Source organism: Quercus suber, unplaced genomic scaffold (assembly GCF_002906115.3).
Source record: "Quercus suber isolate HL8 unplaced genomic scaffold, Cork oak 2.0 scaffold_23, whole genome shotgun sequence".
In the NCBI taxonomy this organism is placed as follows: domain Eukaryota; kingdom Viridiplantae; phylum Streptophyta; class Magnoliopsida; order Fagales; family Fagaceae; genus Quercus; species Quercus suber.
Window position 1 is genome coordinate 969,874 of NW_027069488.1, and position 22,300 is coordinate 992,173.

Genomic DNA, 22,300 nt, shown 5'->3' on the forward strand with positions numbered 1-22,300 from the left:
CTTCGAATGTTCTTCGTATTCGAAGTTGAAGTTCTTGAAGTTCTTGGAGGCTTTAGAGCTTGGTTCCGGCAGAGCTTCTGGACTTCTGAGTGCTTCCAATGGCCTGGTCCTCCCTAAATGGCTTAGGAAGGCTTCTATTTATAGGAGTTTTGGGGTAGGTAAGCGACACGTGGCGGAGTCTGATTTGTGACACGTGGCAGAGCTTGATTGGTCCGCTTATGTCATCGCTTGCACGTGCTGACTGATTGTGTCATCGCTTACACGTGCGAGACTGCTTATGTCATCGCTTACACGTCGATGATGTGTGATTGGTCTTTGCATGACACTTGGCAAATTTCTGTTGGTTTCTGGATAGTGATAGCAAAACCTTCTATTTATAGGAGTTTTGGGGTAGGTAAGCGACACGTGGCGGAGTCTGATTTGTGACACGTGGCAGAGCTTGATTGGTCCGCTTATGTCATCGCTTGCACGTGCTGACTGATTGTGTCATCGCTTACACGTGCGAGACTGCTTATGTCATCGCTTACACGTCGATGATGTGTGATTGGTCTTTGCATGACACTTGGCAAATTTCTGTTGGTTTCTGGATAGTGATAGCAAAACCTAGCAGCAATATGTGACGCTTTGTAATTGGCTGTATTTTGTGGACTTGGTAGTGTGACGTGTCAGCTTGTGATAGGTCGGAAATTTTCCCTCTCTACAATGGTTATATGAAAAGCCTGGATATCATTATGATCATTTCTATTGTGATCTTTTCATATTTCATTATTTTCTAAATTTTTTATTTTAGTGAATTCTTCATATAAGTTTTATCTTATATTTTAATGTTCCAAGTAACAAATTTATCATATTCAAATGGTTCTCTATTCTCGCTCTTCCAGCCCCTAAATTATCATATTCAATTTGATATTTTCTAATACACTTCTAACTAAAAACTATTTACATATAAAAGAAACATTATCTACAAAATAAAATTAAAATGGGGCAAAAATAATATAAAGTTTAAAGCGTTTAACAATATAATCTAATTTATCATATGTACTATTAGTTCATTACAACTTTATTATTATCACCAATTAGTCTCAACTTGCTCAAATGAAGACAGATTCAACAACAAAATTAAAATTGATTTTGTACAGAGAATCAAATATATGGTTCATATATAAAATATAATAAAAAGAGATAATAAAAAAATGATTTTAATTAACCTTGAGTGAAGTGATACATGCTGAAGGCCAGTTGAAATATAATTTCCAAAATTGATTTTGGTATAGAGAAAGAGAGAAATTGTTTGGCGCATGTCCATATGAGAGATTAGGAGACAAACATTGACAATCTGCTATGCGCTAAACCAGCTTTAAAAAGTTCAAATTTCAAGTTGTCAAAATGATAATCAATGATGATTCGATACACTCATTGAAGATTTCAATTGAGTTGGATTTCTATTGTTCCACAATTTTGGAGAAATCCCAAGACAAATAATTATTAACTCAGAAATTTTGAGACCTTATGAGAAGATTGAAGCAGAATAAATTATTACACATGATTTAGGACAAACCGAGCACAACCAGAAATTTCATTAAAGTAGTTCGAATTACACACATCACATGTAACATTAACATATATAACATATATAACAACACAGAATTAAAGCAGTCAAACCCATAGACAAGATGGCCTTAAGAGGCTTAGAGCATACCAAAGAGCTTATTCCCAATAACATAAGAAGTATAGGCATTGTGCACTGCATACTTGACCTCTTCATCTGAGAACACCTTAGCATTCCAGTCAGGACATTCACCAATTGGTTCCTTTATATCCATTCCAACTTCACCTGCCAACTCTGCTAATCCGTAATTCTCAACATTGGGTTTCTTCAGAATTTTAGCAGCCAAAAAGCCTACTTCAACACCTGTGTTTACAGACAGCCTTTGTTGCACTCTGAACGTATATTTGCGAAACATTTTTCCGTATGTATAAAAATAAAAGTTGCCTAGCTCTGAAACTTTGTTGCTCATTCCGGTACCCAGAAAACAAATAGTCTCATCAGACAGAAACTGCCCAAGGGTATCAGATATGTAATCCGAGTCGGGTAATTTGATCATCAAGCAATAACTCCCAACACAAAGAAGCAAATACTTACCAACATTTAAATTCTCATCAGTTTTGACAAACTTAATATCGAGTCCAACAACTTGCCTTTCTGATTTTTTTTTTTTGAGAAACGCCTTTCTGAAGTATGTAATGAACTTTTTTATTTTATTTTTTTGAGGTAGTAATGAAGATCTTAACTCATCCATCTTAGTATCAACCAAACCAGGATCATCGACTATGCTTACCTTAACATTTGCACCTTCTATTTCAATGTCGTACATACCCATTTTTGATCGGAATGATTGTGGTATGAGGTTCATCATGTTGAACTAATTCAAAACAGTGTTGCCTGCACATAAAAAGAAACTCATATAATAAAGGAAAATTTTAACAGATGCGCTAAGGCAATGTTTTAGAAACTATGGGTCCGTTTGGATTGAACTTATTGTTGCTGAAATTGAAAACTGAAAACTGAAAATACTGTAGCAAAATAATTTTTAAATGTGTAAATAGTACCGTGGGACCCATTTTTAATATTTTTTAAGTACGTGAACAGTGCCAAACAGTACATAAACAGTGTTTTTTGTCTCCTATACAGTAAAATCATGTGATTTTACTGTTCACTTTCCGGGAAAAAAAAAAAAAAAAGGAAAAATGCAAAACGCGAAACGTGGACTCAGCTTTCAGCTGAGTCCAAACGGCCTCTATATTTTTATAAACTTTTGTGTTAAAAAAAAAAAAACTAATTTTTTAACAATTTTTTTTAGATGGTCAATTAACAAATTCTCTGAACGAGGTGCAATAAGAACAGCAATTCAATGGGGGCAAATTTAGTTGACATGAAGTATAAATCATTTTGGTGGCAACTATAATATCTTTTTGGGTAAAATATCATTTTCGTCCCTAAATTATTACAAAAGTTCGTTTTTCGTCCCTAAATTTTCAAAAGTTCGTTTTTCGTCCCTAAACTATCACAAAAGTTCGTTTTTCATCCCTAAACTTTCAAAAGTTCGTTTTTCGTCCCTAAACTTTTCCAAATGTATTGATTTTCGTCCCTCCCACATCAGCACTCATCAAGCCATGGAGGGACAAAAATCAATACATTTGGAAAAGTTTAGGGACGAAAAACAAACTTTTGAAAGTTTAGGGACGAAAAACGAACTTTTGTGATGGTTTGGAGATGAAAAACGAACTTTTGAAAGTTCAGGGACGAAAAACGAACTTTTGTGATAGTTTAGGGACGAAAATGATATTTTTCCCTATCTTTTTCAAGTCAACAGTAGCAAATTTGATAAGCCAATCAATCATAGAACTAAAACCAAATTTGATCTTTCTTCATTTCAAGTAACAGTCCCATTTAACTTTTTAATTCAAAAAAGAAGAAGGTTATCTTTTAACTTTTTTTTTTTTTTTTTACCTCTTTTTTTCTCCTCCACATGTTCACGTCTTAGCTCTCAAGTCTTTACCCCGCCTTAACTCTTAAGTCTTTCTCTGCTGCTTTATCAGATTGAAGACAGTTCAATACTTACTTGAAGTGCGTAGTCACACCAACTGAGAGTCGTCTGTCAATCATTCACAATGATGTGTGTTTGGAAAGTCTTATCTAATTTCTTGCAGAAAATTTGTCAAGTATAGTTATATCTCGAAAATTATTAATAAAAAAAAAAAAAACTGCAGAAAAAAAAGTAAAATTTGAAAAGGTTATATATAAAAACTAGAAGATAAATTTATAAACAGATATCAAATGTAAAAAGCTAAAAAATTTAACTTTTAACAATTTAAAATATTACTTTATCTATTTTTACATCTTATATTATTATTATTATTGTTGTTATGAGAATACCCTACCGACTTTACAATACACCTTTTTGCTAAACTTTATAATAACACCTAGTATTAAATATTCTATTATTTTACAACTTCATTTGCATATATTTTTTTAATTCTTTATTTTATCGCTCAGGTCTCTCACAGGATATATAATGAGTAAAATATTAATTATAATATAGTATAACAAATATATATATATTTTTTTTCATTTATAAATCAATGTCAATTCAATGTATTTATTAAATCTTACTATTGAAAGAAGCATAAACTGGGCTTTATCTTTGGGCCCATTAAAAAAAAAAAAAAAAAAAGCAATGCCATTTATCCTTTTAATTCAAAAAATAAGAAGGTTTAATCTTTTAATTTTTTATAATTTTTTTTACCTCTTTTTTTGTCCTCCACATGTGCCCATGTCTTAACTTTTAAGGGCCCATTTATTACTGTTGTTTAAACAATAGTTTTCAGTATTTAAACAATATTATATGTATTTTACACATTTTTTCACTTACACGTATTTCCAAAAAATACAAACAACGTTACTGAAAATCTTTTACCAAACGAGCCCTAAGTCTTTGTCTACTACTTTATCAAATTGAAGACTATTCAATATTTACTTCAAGTCCATAGTCACACCAAGTGAGAGTCATTTATCTGTCATTCACAAGGATGCCCTTTTGCAAACAGCAAATTTAGCTTTTCGATGAAACTTTTTTGTTGAAAATGTGCTGAAATATACTTGTGTATTAAAAATTTTTGAAAAAAGTAAGAAAATATGGGGAAAAAAAGTGGTTTTAAAAGGTTATACATAAAAGCTAAAAATTGAACTTATAAACTAATGTCAAACGTAAAAAAAAAAAATGTACTAAAAAATGTAACTTTTAACAATTTAAAAAAATACTTTATTTATTTTAACACCTTATATTATTATTATTATTTTATGAAAACACCTTACTTTATAATACACTTAGTATCAAGGACTCTATTATTTTACAACTTCATTTAATTATTCTTTTTTATTATTTCTTTTATTGCTCAGGTCTATCATAGGATAATGAGTGAAATATTAATTCTAATATAGTATAACAAATACTTTTTTTTTCCATTTATATCTAGATATCAAGTCCATGTATTTATTAATTTATTAGTTAAGAGCTTGCACTCATTGGAGATAAATCATGCTCCACGAATGTTTTTTAGGGTAGTCATTAAAAAACTTAAATTATACAAAATTTCATAAAATTAGAAATTTATATATTGACAAAAAAAAAAAAGAAAAAAAAAAAGACAAAAGAACACACACACACATACATACAAATATATAAAGTTTTACAATTTCCTTTTCTAATTTTCTTATTTTGAAATATTTGAATGATTGTTTCATTATCAATACTTTAAGTTACATCTTTTTCAAAATTTTAGTTTAATAAAACTTTTCTTAGGCTTTTTCTCTTGTTTGTAAGGACCTTTTGTTTTTTTTTTTTTTTTTGAGAAATTGTTTGTTTGTAAGGACCTAATATATTGTTAAGGGCATCAAAATTTATGGAAAAGTTTGGCTACAGACTAAGTTGTAGCCTAAGGTTATTCTTACTAAACAAATTAACATTACTATATATTTTGAAAATATAAATTTTGAATTGCATGTTCTTTATGTTCTTAAAAGACATGTCAAATTTCATGTCAATCGGATGTTATTTACTATTTTATCCATAAACTTATTTTTTATGTATAATTTTAGACCACAAAAACTTGATATTTGAATATTTGATTTATGACATAGTTATTAATATTTGATTTTCATGAAATTTTGCAAGTATGAAGAATATAAGAAAAAAATATAATTCAATAGTAGATTTTTCAAAATTCACATCCAATAAAAATAATATTAAGTGAAATTGTAGACTTAATTTACAACCAAGTTTATTACCAATTTTTTCCCAAAGTGTAATTATGTTGAGCCTGAAAAAAATTAGAATGAACCCAAATATTTTTTAAGGATACAAAAAAATTAATTTTTATATAATAATTATTTTGTTTTCCAAGTCAGGTGATCATGACGACCTTTGACTCACCGTGGAGCCGCTAGTGCTATGTATTGAGCACTCATGTCCTAAAGTAGGAATTAACCATGTCTAGCCTAACAATTCTACTTTATTAATCATTGAAACCTATCACTAGGAAAATGACACTAAGAGCACTGATTGGTGCCTCAAGAATCAAGATTATGGATATGAAATGATAGCCTATCTATTCATCCATATTGGGTGGGTCCATGTAACATACACACTATATGCCACAGTGAAACTAACAATAATTCCCCAAGCTTTCTCAATTTATGTGACATAAAATATTCTCCTTTTTTTTTTTTTGGCGTCTTTACCATCCAGCGAAGATAAAGTGCAAAAGCAAAAGAATTTGATTTTTGGCAGCTTTAATGTAGTGGGTTTTTTAGTGTTTTGGGTGCTAAAATGCTAAAATGCATTTGAGCTATTTTAGCATCTTTGACGTGAATCCTCTAAAAAAATAATAAAAAAAACATTAATGCTATATTTGGAAGTTTTGAGAGAGAGGAGAGTAGAGAGGAGTAGAGGGAAAGAGAGTAGTGGCGAGGCGAGTAGAGGGGAATGATTATCCTCCACCTTGTTTGGATGTTTTTAAAATTAAGTAAAGGAGAGGGGAATAATTAGTCTTTTCATTTTTATACTCTACTCTCCCTCCAAATCTCTCCAATTTGAGAGAATTAAAAATGAAGGGTTAGAAGTAGTTCAAACCCCTCCAAATTGCTCTCCCTCCTTCCTTAAAAAATATTCAAACAAGGTAATTAAATTACTCTCCCTCCCTTTACTCTACTCCCTCTCCTTCCCTCAACATCCAAACATAGCATAAAAAGACAATGAGAGAGAGATGGATAACATGCAACAGTGCAACGCTAAAGACACATGGAAATTTGAAAAAGTAGAGAACAAACAAAGAAAAAGAAGAAGGGGAGAGAAAGGGATTATATCCTGAAAATGGAGGACAAATTTGATATCAAGGTAAGAAAAATACAAAGGAAATTGTTTATCTAATTTTGGCCAGTATACATTTATTAGCCAAAATTTGATATATTCTTCTGTACAACCAAAATGAGTCTGATACAATCGGTATTTGAGCTGGCATGCATGAAACATCAGTGTTATATACTGACCTATCTACTAAATAACAAATACCAATCATATTGGTCGGTATGGTACGAAATTGTCATCCTTCGCCTCTGTATATGGTTTTGCAATGAAGACTTCAACTCATTTAATTACCTTAGCAACAACCACAGAAAAAATATTGAATAAACTTGACTTTAAATTTTCACCATGTATTGCAAATACAGATACACTGATATACATATTTTTAAAAGATAGTGCCGTAGTTTGTGGAAGTTGAACGTCTTCAAACCAATGCTTCTTGTACAGTTGTACTTGCAAGAGTTATAGTAAGAAAAGCACTTGCATAAATGCATGGGGATTTTTATATTGAGGTAAAGGCAAGGTATTGATTTGTGATTATTCTTCTTAACCTCCAAAGACCATGATTTTAATATATACACTAAAACTTTTGATATCTAGTTATACAAGTGTGGTACTAAAGTTTAGTTTTCTCTTGTGTAAACACGGGCATTTCATCAAGCTTTAATGGCATAACTTGATGACATCATATAAACAGCTGCATAGGCAACAGTAGTGGCATACTTCTTTTTTGTTTTGATAAATTAATAATTCAGGCAAGAAAAATTTAAACTCTAGATATCTCAATTAGAAATACTAAGAACTGCAAGTCAATTGAACTACAAGGCTTTTGTACTAATGATATACTTAATTGTTCAATGGTCAGTACCTTGGTCCCACAAGTTTAGCTAGCCAACATGGTGGGCTAAATGTAAAAAAAGTCTATCTCAGAGAGGGAATTGAATCTTCCAATCTGATTTGTTAAACAGGCTCTACAATGTTGATAATTTGGACGAGATAAAGAAAAAGAATTATGGATTTACAAACCCGATTGAAGGCTTACTGCATTATATTCAAGCCTAAACCTGTTAGTCTTCATTTTAGAGGTAACATACAAATCTTGTAAATCACTAATCCAATATTCGATGGACCACTGTCATCTAGATCCACTTTATATGGCTACATCAATATAATGAAAATTTTATAGTTGAAAGAGATGGAAAAGAATGAAGTTTCTGAAAACTGAGAGAATTCTTATTGATTCACAAATGAAAATGTCAAAAGGTACAAAATAATTAACTTCCTCTTCTATACATACACAACACAGGCGGGAAAATAAAAAATATCGTAACTAACTTTTTGATCTAACTAACTCTTGTCAGCACCATTGGATGAGTGACACTTGTGCTTCCCTCTAACTGCCTTAGTCCTGCATCCACGCACATGATGTCCACGTGCCTTCGTTAAGCAATAGGCTGCCGTTTTCTTTATAACTTCATTCCTTTCAGCAAAATCACTTGATGTCGTTTTTATATTTCTTTAAATAGAACAACCAAAGCTTCACTTCTTACTTCTCCCTCTCTCTGAATATGTATAATAGTCTTCTTTGGAATAACCACAATTCCCAAATCCAGTTGTATTATTCTAATTCAATTCGATTCTCTCACTCTGCCCTTCCTTCTTCCTCTCTCAGTATTTTGCTTTAATACCTGACTGTTTTTTTTTTTTTTTTTTTCCAGAATTTGATTGATTTTGTACAGTGTCCATTTTGCAAGTCTAATAAGTAGACGTGTACTCTTCTTGCTATGGTATATACATGGTCTGACCAAAGTCAATAAATTAGCAAGAGGTTTTCTTCCTTCTTCACATTTGTATCAATTTATTTTAGATTTTCTTTTGATTTATGTGTAATGAACTTCATATGGTAGAATTGTTTTCTTGGTTATAATGTTATGTGAAATTAGGAGTGTGGGCAAGAAAACGAAAGTTGAATTGTTTATTTTGTGGTAAGGCTTGGAAGTTTGAGATTTGATTATTGATTGAGTAGAGTGATGGGGATATTGGATCTTTTATATTTGTGATTGGCATTTGGGAATGGATTGATAAATTGGATTTGTTATCATTATCATTGTGGTTCAGGATATTTTTAAGTTCAAATATTGTTATTTATCAGATGCATCTGACACAGATATATGTGGTTGCAAATAATCTTCTCAAGAGTTTCCAAGAAGCCTGTATAATCAAAATTACAGTTTCCAAGAAGCCTGCATAATCAAAATTGGGGGCTAACAAGAGTATATAAGCAGAGATATCTAGACTATTTGTCTACTATTTCGAAGTTTTGAATTTTGTGTTTGAGTTGCTTCTTATGAGAGAGAGTGGCATAGTGCCTCATGTGTTTAGGTGGCATATTATTCCTTGGCAGCAAATGCATGGTCTTGCTATGCTGTCATGAGATTGTCTACACATTTCATATAAGTTAAATAGTTATTTCAAAATAGAAAATAGGAATTTTTAAAAAAAAAAAAAAAAAAATAGTACATCTTAGGAGTAGAACAAATTAGCAAAGCAGGAAGATCAAATTTATTAGTTTGAATATTTTAAAGTGCTACAAATGTTCTTTTTCCATTTGCAGGGTCTTCAAAATTGTCGACAACTTTTAATATGGTTGTACATGCATAATTGTTTTGTTAATGACTGCTTCATAGCTTTAAGTTTTACAAGTCATTGAAAACTTGTGTACATGGCCCGATCATCAAATTCCCCAATAATTCAAAGATATATAAACATTCCAGAATGCTCAAAATGTTTAGTATCAGATTAAGACTTCGAAGGTATTTCAAGTTTCCAAGACTTCTGGGTATTGGTCCAGAGAGTAAGTTTATTGCAAAATCTACTAGGGCGAGATTGGAACAATTTGAAATATCCGATTGGATATGACCACTAAGTTTGTTGCCACCCAAGTACAGAGTTTCAAGATTAGGACAAGAAAGCCCAATATCTAATGGAAGATTTCCGTACAAAGAATTTTCCATTAAGGAGATCCCTTGTAGAGAGGAAATGTTTGTTGACTAATTCCTTTCTTGCAAAATTGTTGAACCTTATATTGGAAGTAAAATAGCTAAACCGACCATGGTTGTGATCAGTGACCGCTTCCACCTTTGCTGGGTCCAGACTAAGCTTGGTTTATAATAAAACTTTTCATGAATGAAGAAGAAGAAGAAGATTGATCTTTGAGAACTCTCAAACCCTTAATATGCATGGAATAAGAGAGCAAGAGGGTGAAATGATGATGAAAATGATATTGAAAGCCCATGTAAGAGAATGTCCCTTCATTATTTTTAGTAATCTTGAAGGCTTAAAGGTTTTTGGTGTGGTATAGACTATAGAGTGAAAGGAGAGTCTAATATATAAGGTGATAGAGAGAAGAGAGGTGAGGTGAGTTGTTCAAAGGTGTGTTTTTGTTTTTTTGACTTTGGCTATCGTAGGATATAGTTAGCGGTGATGGGTTGTGTTTTATTTTCTATGATGTTTTGAGTTTGAAAACGTATAGCCCACGGTTTGACCATTGAAATGCATGCTTGGCTAGCGATGTGGAGGATGAAAGGTATGAAGTCAATTTGTGGGACAAAAGATGCATAAAATTTGGTGGGCGAAAATAGTCCACTACCACTATTTAGCAAAAAAATTAGTAATCTACCACTGTTTTAAAAATATGCAAGGATCAACTGCATTTTTGAAACTCGAGTATGTAAAACTCGAGTTTGCTGTGAAAATTGAGTTCCAAAAACTCAAGTTCTTTGAAAAAATATACTTCAAATTTTCCAGAAAATTTTTTATGGTACTCGAGTTCATGAAACTCGAGTATCATAAAAAAATTTCAAAATTTTTCCATGGTACTCGAGTTTCATGAACTCAAGTACCATGGAAAACTCAATTTTGCCAAACTCGAATACCCAAAAAGTGGTAGATTCATACATATTTCCAAAACAGTGGTAAATTGTAATATAGTTTGCAAAAAGATGCTATTTGGCTATTTTCGCCAAATTTGGTAGGCTAAAAAATTGTTAGGATATGGCATTTCCTTTACTTTTTGATGTATAATCTCTCTCTCTCTCTCTCTCTCTCTCTCTCTCTCTCTCAAAAACAAATACATTTTAGTACCCCTTTTCTCCGACTGATTGCTTTTATGACCGAATCAATGTTTCTCTTTTCCCCCAATGGTCTGCCCAACACTCAACCTACTCTCAGATATCCAACTTCCTTTTCACATTAAGAGGTTTGTCAAACACGTATAACCCTTAAATGAGCATTTTAATGTTTTGACAATCGACTAGTCACTAAAATGGGACAAATAATTCAGTATACATAGACATACTTTGCGTTTCATATAGGATTTATGTCCACCTAGCTAAAAAATTGACATGTTTTACCATTCACCATAAAATATTAGCAATGATATAAAACATAAAAATTTTATTAAAAAAAAAAAAGAAAAAGAAAAAGAAAAATCTGAGTTGATGGTATTGATTTCTTGCCTGTCTTTCCTTTCAATTTTTTTCTTCTTTTCAATTCATTAATTAAAAAAATATCACATTTTTCAATATAATTATTTTAAAATATAATGTTGCTAGTATTAATTTGACCCTCCTCAGTCCTCACCATGATCTAAGTTACTAAATCTTTGGCTGAAATCATGTAACTTAAGAAGCCAAAGGATGTCACCACCACCTTTAAGCCAAGAATTTGGTGAGAGAGAATCATAGGTGTCTATCAGCAGAATGACCACAAACACATGGAAACTTTAATTTGTGTAAAGTAACGAACACATGGGCAAAAACAAAGAAATGTTTGCACAAAGTCAAAGGCCAAAGCCACACTAACCAGTATTCACACAAGTAAAGATCGAAAAAGTCACCAAGATAAGTATTGTAAGTCATAACTTGCATGCAATGTTTTGGCATTGAAACTGAATCCATAATGGAACAAAAGAGTCCACATTTCAACAACATGACGCCTGCTATTTCATTCCATAATGGAACAAATGTCAAAGTATGTTAAAATTTGAGACAATTAAAACTGAATCCCTTAGTCAAATTATGTCGATACGAGTCAAACTAATACAAGTAATATACATCATGGGATTTCAAAATCTAACAACAATAATCATATCATGCCTTTATATTTACAAGTAATTGAGCAAGGGAAGACCTACATTTATCCTTTTTACTGCAGAGCCTTTTGGCCCTATTGGCAATCCTACAATCCGAAGTGCCTGCTCTTTTTTTTTCTTTTTTTCTTTTTTTTTCTTTTTTTCTTTTTTGAAGTGCCTGCAATCACCCAATTAAGGAGAGCAAGTGGATATGAGGAAACTAATAACAAACTTCACCTCTAGTTTACGACCTGTGCAATACTATACAAAATATTAAACCCAACAAAACCAAATGGAACAAGAGCTCACAATTTCAGACAGGACTTTCATGTATTAAATACACAGATTTTCAAACTTCAACACAACGTGCATATTCGGAGCAGGAGAGGCAGCGGCAATTCACAAGTTACTACAATCAAGTATTTCCAATAACTTAACTGCCATTCACTTAACACCAACAGAACTGTAAGCAAAAAAAATTTCAAGTAATTCAGAACATGTCTTTACTCAAATGCACTTTATGAATGAGACGATCTTGGATATCACATAGTATCCAGCATTTTGAGTAATTTAAAACATGTCTTTACTCAAATACTCACAATTAAGCCTAATGACAAACGTTGTAAATGTTTCCAAGATCTGGGAGTAAGAATCTTATCAGGGAGGTCCCATCTCTGTCTCAGGAACTTCTACAGGACAAAAAAAAATATTTAATTAAGGTCTCTAATTTTACCTACAAATATAATAAACTAAATTTATTCATGAGTTGGAATGTGAACCTGTTATGCCTGGATTGGGCCCGGTTATGAAGTTAATGAAGCTGAAGCTTGGGCCTAATATAGTTTGTTTCGAAAACGAGCTCAATGCTTGAACTGTCTTGTCTAGCTCATAGGCTCGCAAGCATAACACTTTCATACAGGCCTCCAATTTATGGTTTTCTATCATCCAAAATTTTATAAGATTTATAGAAACAAAAAGCCCTGAATAGGGTAAAAGTCTGTGTGTGTGTGTGTGAACAAAAAAGGCCTAAAGGACATTTATTTCAAATTGACAGGTTATGTCATCAAAGATAGAGTACAATCAACTATATTCTAAGATCTTTTGAATTTTAAATACATCGTAATAAAAAATTGAAACAAGCTATGAGTGATTGATTTTAACAAACCGAGCAGATCTGGCTATCTTATCAAACTTGAACTAACTGAATTAAGCATTGATTGTTAGCAACAGTTTAGCTCAAGGTCTCTGAATTATAAATAGTCAACTGGTACCATTCAACTTGGCTCATTTGCATCTCTAAAGCTAATGTTTTTTTTTTTTTTTTAATTGGTAAGTTACACATACTCAGTGAGTCTAGAACCCACAACCTCACCCTCCAACCAATAATTATGGGAGAAAGAAGTGCCAATTGAGCAATTGTAATTGATCATCTCTAAAGCTAAAAGTAAAAAGATTTTGATGGCTAAAATCACATTACCACAGATGAGTTCAGTGATTTATCTAACAAAGAGGGGGGAAAGGATAAAAATTTTGATGCATAGTAGGGGAAAAAATCACAATTCTTTTTTTTTTTAATATAAAAATATAAATCACAACTCTATAAATTACATAATGATGTAAAGGTTACATGTAACTAAACATCCATGTTTGGTTTCTTTTAATGCTTCTCCACTTGAATCTGAAAATAAAAGTAAATGATTACATTTAAAAATAAAAGAAAACATACATGAGTAAAGAATAAAATATTATGGGGTAGGACATGAAGATTTCAATGTAATTTAAATGTTAGTCAGAAATAAAGTGGAGAGACAAAAAGATTCATAAAATTTGCGTAGCCAACCCCAAGTACATAGAATGGACATAATCCTCCGTAAATCTTGGCATGTCTTTCCACCACAAGAGTGCAGTCCTTAATGATTGCAACATAAAATTTCAAGTTTCAATGTATGATGCACACATTTAGAATGATTAGAAAACTGACCAAGGGAATGCATTGATAAACTCATATATATATATATATAGATATATAAATCATTAAGAAAATTGGTAAGTATATTTCTCAAGAAATCTTACCACTCCCCAAATTTTGCATTGTGGTTTAATGGTAATTATCCCTCATGAATTGCACAGTGCACTGCTTGGACACTGGAACAAGGATAATCAGGCAGAGAATCACACAATAAGTGCAGCATTAATCCTTCAATGACATATGCAAGTTTCCTCCATAGTTTTCTCCAACCAATGCCTGCAGGGTTGAGTTCCAGAAGGAAAAAAAAAAAAAAAAAAACACTAGATAGCCTAAAGAATTGCAACCAAAGAATTAGATAGCCTAATAATGTTAATTTTATTCCATTAAAATGAATTGAGAAATTGATGACAAATCAAAATCTAGACTATATAACCAGATTTGAACCACCCCACATCTGTTATAAATAGCTCATTTGACAAAGTTACTCTTGTTGATAAGTAATGATATGGGAACTGGCATAGTGGCCTTTTTTGTAACTTTCAAGTGGGGGAGGTGATGTTTGAACCCAGGTTCTTCTCTTAAGAAAAACAGTAACGGCATTGAGCCACAAGGCTCTTGGCATGACATAGTGACTCGTGTCTTCAAACTTGGTTGGGTGATTTACTAGAATCTTCTAGTATGGCTGGAGGATCACCAGATATGCTTGCAGCTTCACATGCACCTCCTGCATTCAATTCACTAAAACTCCTTTTCTTTGTTTTCATTAGCCCATTCTTTTTCTTTTCCTCTTTCTTTTTCATTCTCAATTTCTTTATTAGTATGAGTCTCACCGTCTGGCAGGGGAAACAATGGAGGTTCCCAGCCACTCAATCAAGAAAATACCTTTTAAACCATCTCTCACTAATTTCCTTCCCCACACCATTACTGTCAAAATTAGCTCCCAAACTGATTTAGAAGCTTTCTCCAGCATTGGAGCTCTATATGAAGTCGATACAAAATTATAAGTCACAGAAGCTTCAGTAGTCACAAGTGCCATAAAATTAGTATTGTCACACATCGGAAGCCCCTTCTAAACCATGACATTGTAACAAACCACACATGCTGGCAATGTGAGATGTTCTTACAGATCCACTTAGAGATCCCAGGTTCAGAGTAAAAAAAGTGACAATGGACAAAGAAAGCTCTATCCTCATGTGCATTACTAAAATTTGACAGAGAGTTAATTTAAGCTTTGAACCACCTAAGGTATGTACATACAGGGTATCTACCCACATGGATTCAGCCCACATACAGGGTATCTGCCCAAAATTGCTAAACCCACTTTCAAGTTTCATTCATTATTTTCATATATCCATCCACATTAATCATCAAAATTGGTTACACTAGATTGGTCATCTTATTAATTTTTGACAAAGTTAAGGAAATTTCATGGTACTGAAAACGCAGTAACTATTTAACATTTGATACTGCTAAGATAACTTTAAGATAATGACAATTGTCCAACAGATGACCAAAGCCTTTTCACAACCACATAAAAGCTATGAGTTTTCCAAAAAGTAAGTGAATGCCTTTAGTGCGCACCTGGGAGGCTGTTTCTATCTCTAAAGACAAATGAAAAAAGGACAAAAAAACACTAAAACTTACTCAAGTTCCTGCCTTAGCGCGTCAAACAACTCTCTTTTGGTTTGTTTCTCTGCCCCAGGGGTGTTAAGAACCTTACTCTGTTTTTAATAGTAGTATTCTTAAGCTCTTCTTGCAAAAACAAAGAGCATGGACATACAAAAATTTCACATTAAAATCAAAATAAACCAGTACTTCCTTAAGCATTGATATCTTTGACAACTATTGATTTTAAATTTTTCCACTAATTCCGTTCCTCCCTTTCTAATTACAAAATTAAGCAAAGGAGAGAATACTTGTGCTAGAACTTGCTTATGAAATCCAAGAATTTCACTCACATAGGCGGCATCAAACTCATCAAGTCACAACACGTCCCTAAGACTAAAAGAATTGTATAAACATGGACAACTAGTTGGCCTAATAAAATTCAACGGGAGCTAGCAACATGAACCCAAAATTTTAAAAAATTCACCAATAAATTTCTAAACTTGATTCTTCTAAACATCTGGATAAGCAACCCACTTTAGTCTACCAGTACTGTTGACAATTCACAAAAAAATTTAGTACATCTCCACAAATTCTTACTGCAGAGTGCAGACCACACAAATTGCAATGTGGTTCAAGAATTAGAATTGGTGAAACCAACACTAGGAATTATACTAAGAACTAGCTGATATCAACAAAATTTACATAAATACATACATAAGCTGTATATATAAAACCTCACTAATAAAAAAAGACACGCACACACTTATAAACAAGGGACCTTTTTGTTACAAACAACAAAGTCTCTGCACTAAATATTAGGAGGGTTCTATTATCAAAACTCATATGTAACAGACAGCTCCATCATGTGCATGTGTGCTTATATACATGGACCTTTGATATCATTAAGTGTTATGTATATCACTTGCCCTCTCTCTCTCTCTCTCTCTCTCTCTCTCTCTCACACACACACACTAGTATATGCCACTCATGAGTAACAAGTAAAAATTAGTGTTTCTCTTTTGTGATTTTGTGTCTAGCGAAACAAAGGCAGTGTTTGTGTTTATAAGAGAAAAGTTGACGATAAAGATCCGCTCCAAACATGTTTAGATATTTTCTAAATAAAATTATGTGACAAAAATGACATATTCACCGTCCCTTCTATAGTTATATAGCGTGTTGAAAAAAGATATCTCCACATATGTTTAAAATCAAACTTTTTTCATGACAAATTTTAGATTCATAACAAATTTTAAAAACATTTTCATTTTATGAGATGATAAGTTGTGGTTAGTGTTCTTTGATGTACAATCTGACACTAACAGAATACCTTGTCAGCTCATTCATTTCACAAGGCCTTGATTTAGCTTCCCTTTTATAAATTATTGTTGCCTATCAAAGGATTCCCTGCAAGTGCAAAAACAAAAATTATGCAGAAGACTGGGACAGCTTCGATATTGATGAGCATTCACTACAAATCAGATTTGTACTTGAAACACCACAAGTTTTATAACTTTTCCTGCAAAAATGAATGAAAAATCAAGATATTCCTTACAAATATCATTACCCCCATTAGTCAGTTTTATCCTCCACTGATGTAGGGATGGAGCTGATGCACAATATTTATGATAATGATCTCCAAGCCAAAACACAAGGCTCAAGCTTAGTATAATTATTTTTTTTCCTTCTTGCAGATCAAATAAGTAGTGCCTTTTGTACAAACATTCCAAACAAATTAATAGATTTCTCTTTAACTATTGAACCTCCACAACCTTAACCATTTTCACTCAATAATATCCCCAAACATGGTTTGATTTTAACCTCCCTCAGTCAATTGTCTACAGAAGAGGAAATATCTGAAGATTTCATAGTTCATACTATTACTATCATTTTCTAGAATAAGGACAGATCGCATTAACTTTACATTAGAGATTGGAGGGCCATAGGGTGTCATTTTCAATTCTTTTTTTTCTTTTTTCTTTTTATTATTTATAATTTCAAAAAGCTGAAAAAGTAGCAGAGGAGTGAACGTTAAAAAGCTTCTGCAACTTAAAAGCTCTTTAGAAGGCCCTTCAACACGCTACCACATAGGCCCTAAGTGTTTCATATAGAAAGGAATTTTGGAATTATAAAACCCAGCACTGCTCCAACATCCAAGGTCCCCCCCTCTCCTAGTCAAGCATCGAGTTTTTCAACTCAAAAGGCTAGCTGTAATGAGAATTTTGGAATTTTCCTTTTACTGCCAATATGACCCCATCAGAATTCACAGGTTTTCCAATCAAGAGTTTCTAAACAAGAAAAGAGATAAAGGGGATTAATTAGAGTTAGCCTACCAGCCTGCTTAAAAGCTTGGCCTTCCAGTTGTGGAGTTTGTTAGAGATTTTGTCCACTGACTTTAAACATCACAGATCTTTTCTCAAAATTTAGATGTAAGTCCAAATACTTACAAAGACTTGTCAATTCTCCTTCCAATGAGCTCAAGCTCAACTGGTACCTCCTCCCCTTCCCGCATAATATCACCAATTGCAAATAAACTTTCTAGCATTTCATAAAAGCATCAAACTAATTCCATTTTTCCCTACTTTCATTTCACAACTGTTCAGAACCCTTTTTTTGTGTGACACGCAACAATCATCCATTTGGCAAATAAATATTGGGTCTTTCGCGTATAAAGTCCGAGCTGGATGGTCACATGTGATTTGGACAACTAGAGGTCTGTGATAGGTTAGCTTTGAATGATGGTTGGAACATAGTAAAGCTAGCTGTAGTGAGAAAGAAGCTATATGAAGTTACGAACCAAGGATATATTAGTATTCTTGAGTATCCCACCTAAAGGTCAGGCTGCATGCAATTCTTCTAAAAATTCCAAAACCAGAAATATTATATTAGAGCCCCTTACATAGACAATCATAAGAGGTTACTTAAATGGCTAGTAAACTGCTAGGTAAATAAGCTATTCACTAAGTAACTAGTCTTCCTTAAATTTTAACATTACAAAATGCCAAATCTGTTCCTCACAATAACAAACTGTTTTTATTGATAAGTTACACGCACACCTCGTGGATCTTACCCAAGACCTTACCCTCCATCCCATAATTAAAGGAGGAGGAAGTGTCATTTGAGATAAAACTCATTAACTTTTCAAAATAACAACCATAGCATATTGAATATTCTCCAACCACTAGTCAAGCTCCAATGTCAGCACTTTTTCTGTTTGCCAAATAATAAAACAGTTTTCATGTTTCTTTTTCTTTTTTGTAGGGATCTTGTTGCTGCTCCATTAAAGTATCTACCACATTCATAAAAGATATTGACACTGGATTTCAAGATCAACAAACTATCATGTTACTTTTGTACCAGAATGAAATCTAAATTTCCTATCTTCTAGTTGATGGACAAAGAAGCAACTTCCTTAAGTTGAGAAGCTATTCAAGCTACACTGGTCTAAATCGGTTCCCATGAAAGTAGGCTACGTTCAACTTAGAAATATGAGTAAGGCATTCACAGCACCTTATCATAGAGAATAATATATAACGTTTAAGCATAATATATAGTTTATTGAATTACATTTTAACATGCAACAGCTAGACTTTAATAAGAAATTTTTTATTGAAAATAAAAGGACTACTTCATGCAAAAAGGACACAAAACAGCAAACAAAGTACAAAGAAAACTCAATACTATGTACATAAGAGAAAATAATCTATAAACACTGAAAGGGAGTCACTAGATGTGAGTCTCAAACACATTAATTCGAGTAGCCAATGGACATATAACTACAAAAATGCCATACTTTACAGGATAACACTTAGCAACTGCCAATCAACCAAAATTTGAAAAAAAATATTGGTGAAATTAGGATAAAATGAGTGCACGACAAAATTGAAACAAAAGATGAAACTGTTAAAGGAACAAATAGTCTTATGGACATAAATGGAAAGATATATCAACTTGTTTTATATGAAGCCAATACACGTCACTTAAATCTTGGGCACATAAATGAAAAGAAATACCATCTCGTAAGAAGTATAGAATTTTACTCAAAGCAAATATACCACTCACGTAATGACTAGTTATAGGTTAAAACATAAAAGTTGTCTTTGATCTTGAGAAACTGAATAACCTTCACCCAGACTTTGGAAGCAGCTCTCGAATATTTTCATCTACATGATTAGACAACAGCAAGTCAATAAACATGGCAGCAGTTGTTGCGTTTGCTGAAAATCCCTTGTCAACCATCATTTTGAGATATTTTATTGCCTTTGCTGTCTCACCATGTTGCAATAACCCTTGAATTATTGTGTTATACGTGCGATCATTAGGTGAACAACCTTTGCCATCCATTTTCTCAAGTAGCTCACTCGTTTCAACAATTAGTCCCTTTTTGCAAAACCCTTTGATCATTATATTATAAGTTACAACATTGGGCTGCAATCCTTTGGTAGGGAGACTATAAAATAGCTCTCTTGCAGTTGTAAGTTCCCCAACATTGCAGAAACCATCAATCAAGATGTTATATATCAAAATATCATGGTCAAGCCTTTTGTCTTCCATCTCCTGAAACAATGCCATTGCTTCACCAATCTATTTGTTCTTACAGAGGCCATCTAACAAGATAGCATAGGTTTGGGGATTTGGATGTTGGCCACAAGCTTGCATTGTATTGAATAGCTCTAGTGCAGCCTGGACTCTCTCCATTCGACAAAACCCACCAATAAGAGTGGTGTAAGTCACTACATTGGGAATCATTCCTTTGTTGGACATTTCATGAAACAGACGCATTGCCTCATCAATTTTTTTACTTTTGCAATATCCATTGATCAATATGTTATAGCTAACCACATTGGGTGAACAGCCCTTCTCAACCATCATATTAAATGCCTTAACTGCCTCATCCATTTGGTTTTGCAAACAATAACCATCAATCAAAGAATTGTAAGTGACTTTGTCAGGCTCAATGCCTCTTTGAATCATCACTTCAAAAACTTCTTTTGCCTCACTCAACATCCCTTCCTTGCATAGTGTGTCCACCAGTATGTTGAAGCTTCGCACATCTTGCATGATCTTCCTTTGTCCCATCTCATTCAACATGGTAGCAGCCTCCCTCCACCGGCCAAAATTGCATAGTCCTTGAATTACGCAATTGTAAGTGACAACATCTGGCTGAATGCCTTTACTCATCATTTCAGATAAAAGGTTCAAAGCCTTAGTTACCAATTTGATCTTACATAAACTGTCAATGATCGTACTATAAACTGTCAAAATTCCTTTTTTCAGTCTTCCTGAGCAACCTAATAGCCACACCAGTCTGGCCAATCTTACACAGACCGTTTACTATTGTTGCACAAGTAAATGCATCAGGTTGGTACCCTTTGTTCTCCATTTCATCTACCAACCTCACAGCTCCAGGAATATTACCTTGAAGATAGAGACCATTAGGAAGAGTGTTTAGAGTAGGTTGGGTAGGCTGATAGCCAAGTTTCAAAATTGTTGCTAAGACAGAGAATCCAAAATCGACCCGGTTCAAACGACAGTAGCAATTAATCAAAACAGTGAGAGTATAAACATCGAGAGAGATTCCGAATGATTCCATTCGTTGAATTAGAGTAATGACTACAGAGTAATGCTTCATTCTTGCAACCGCACCCAACAAATGAGTAAAATCGACAATGGAAGGCAAAGGGTGCATGTGAAGCATTGTATCAAACAGACCTAAGGCATGATCAAGATTCTTAAAGGCTCCAGATTTGGAGTGATCTCTCACAGAATTCAACAACTGATTCCGATTCTGAAATGGGGTTTTCGCATTTTCTCTAATAGTAGAACAATAATGAGAAGTAAAAGCACGAAATGGAAGGCTTACTCTAATAATCAAACGATTGCACATAAAAAGAAGAGAGGATGTTGATTTACCCATTTAACAATGACGACACAGAGTCTCAGCTACACCAACTCGGGTGGGTCGGGTTTGGTTTCGGCTTAGCTTCGAAAGGAGAAATTATGGTGGTGGAGTGGCAGATCGGAGAGCGAAGCAAGGAATTCGAACTTCGTTCAGAGCCCTTTTTCTCTATGATGTATAACCTAGTTGGTGTTTCTAAGCCCAATAAAAAAGTGAAATCTGTCTAAAAAAATGATATGTGTTAACCAGTGTCTTAACCAAGTGTTGATAAATTTTCTTCATCGTAAAGGGCCAAAATAGAGTGAACCTGATTGGACCAAATATAGCAAAAAAGACCAAATTGGATTGAAATAGACTGATATGAACTGAAGTGGACCGAATAGATCGAAATGGATGGAAGTGGACTGAATATACCTAAATAGACCGAAGTGAACTGAATCGGATTGAATTAGATCGAAATGGACTAAAGTGGACCAAATGAACTGAATTAGACCAAATAGACCAAGATGGACCAAACTAGAAAAAACTTGACCAAAGTGGACCGAATCATGAGCCACCCTACCACTTTTTTATTTATTGATTTGTTATTCTAATTTTTTAATAATATTAAATATATTAACCGATTAAATTTACACATTCATATTGAACAATTCTTTTTTCTAATAATATCTTGAACAATTTTATATATTTAATATTATCAAAAAAAAAAAATCAGAGAAACAAATTAACAAAAAAAAAATTTGAGTCTGACTATATGTGATTATAAACAATTG

The 22,300-nt window shown here is 33.0% G+C and overlaps 1 protein-coding gene and 1 pseudogene across 1 annotated transcript; both read right to left on the reverse strand.

Moving 5' to 3' along the window:
• Positions 1-1,688: 1,688 nt before the first annotated feature.
• Positions 1,689-2,381, reverse strand: LOC112010477 (uncharacterized). Its single transcript, XM_024042821.2, has one exon. It carries the CDS (start codon positions 2,379-2,381, stop codon positions 1,689-1,691), a length of 693 nt encoding a protein of 230 aa, XP_023898589.2.
• Positions 2,382-11,662: 9,281 nt separating this feature from the next.
• LOC112031474 (putative pentatricopeptide repeat-containing protein At1g12700, mitochondrial) lies at positions 11,663-22,078 on the reverse strand (annotated as a pseudogene).
• Between the last annotated feature and the right edge of the window lie 222 nt (positions 22,079-22,300).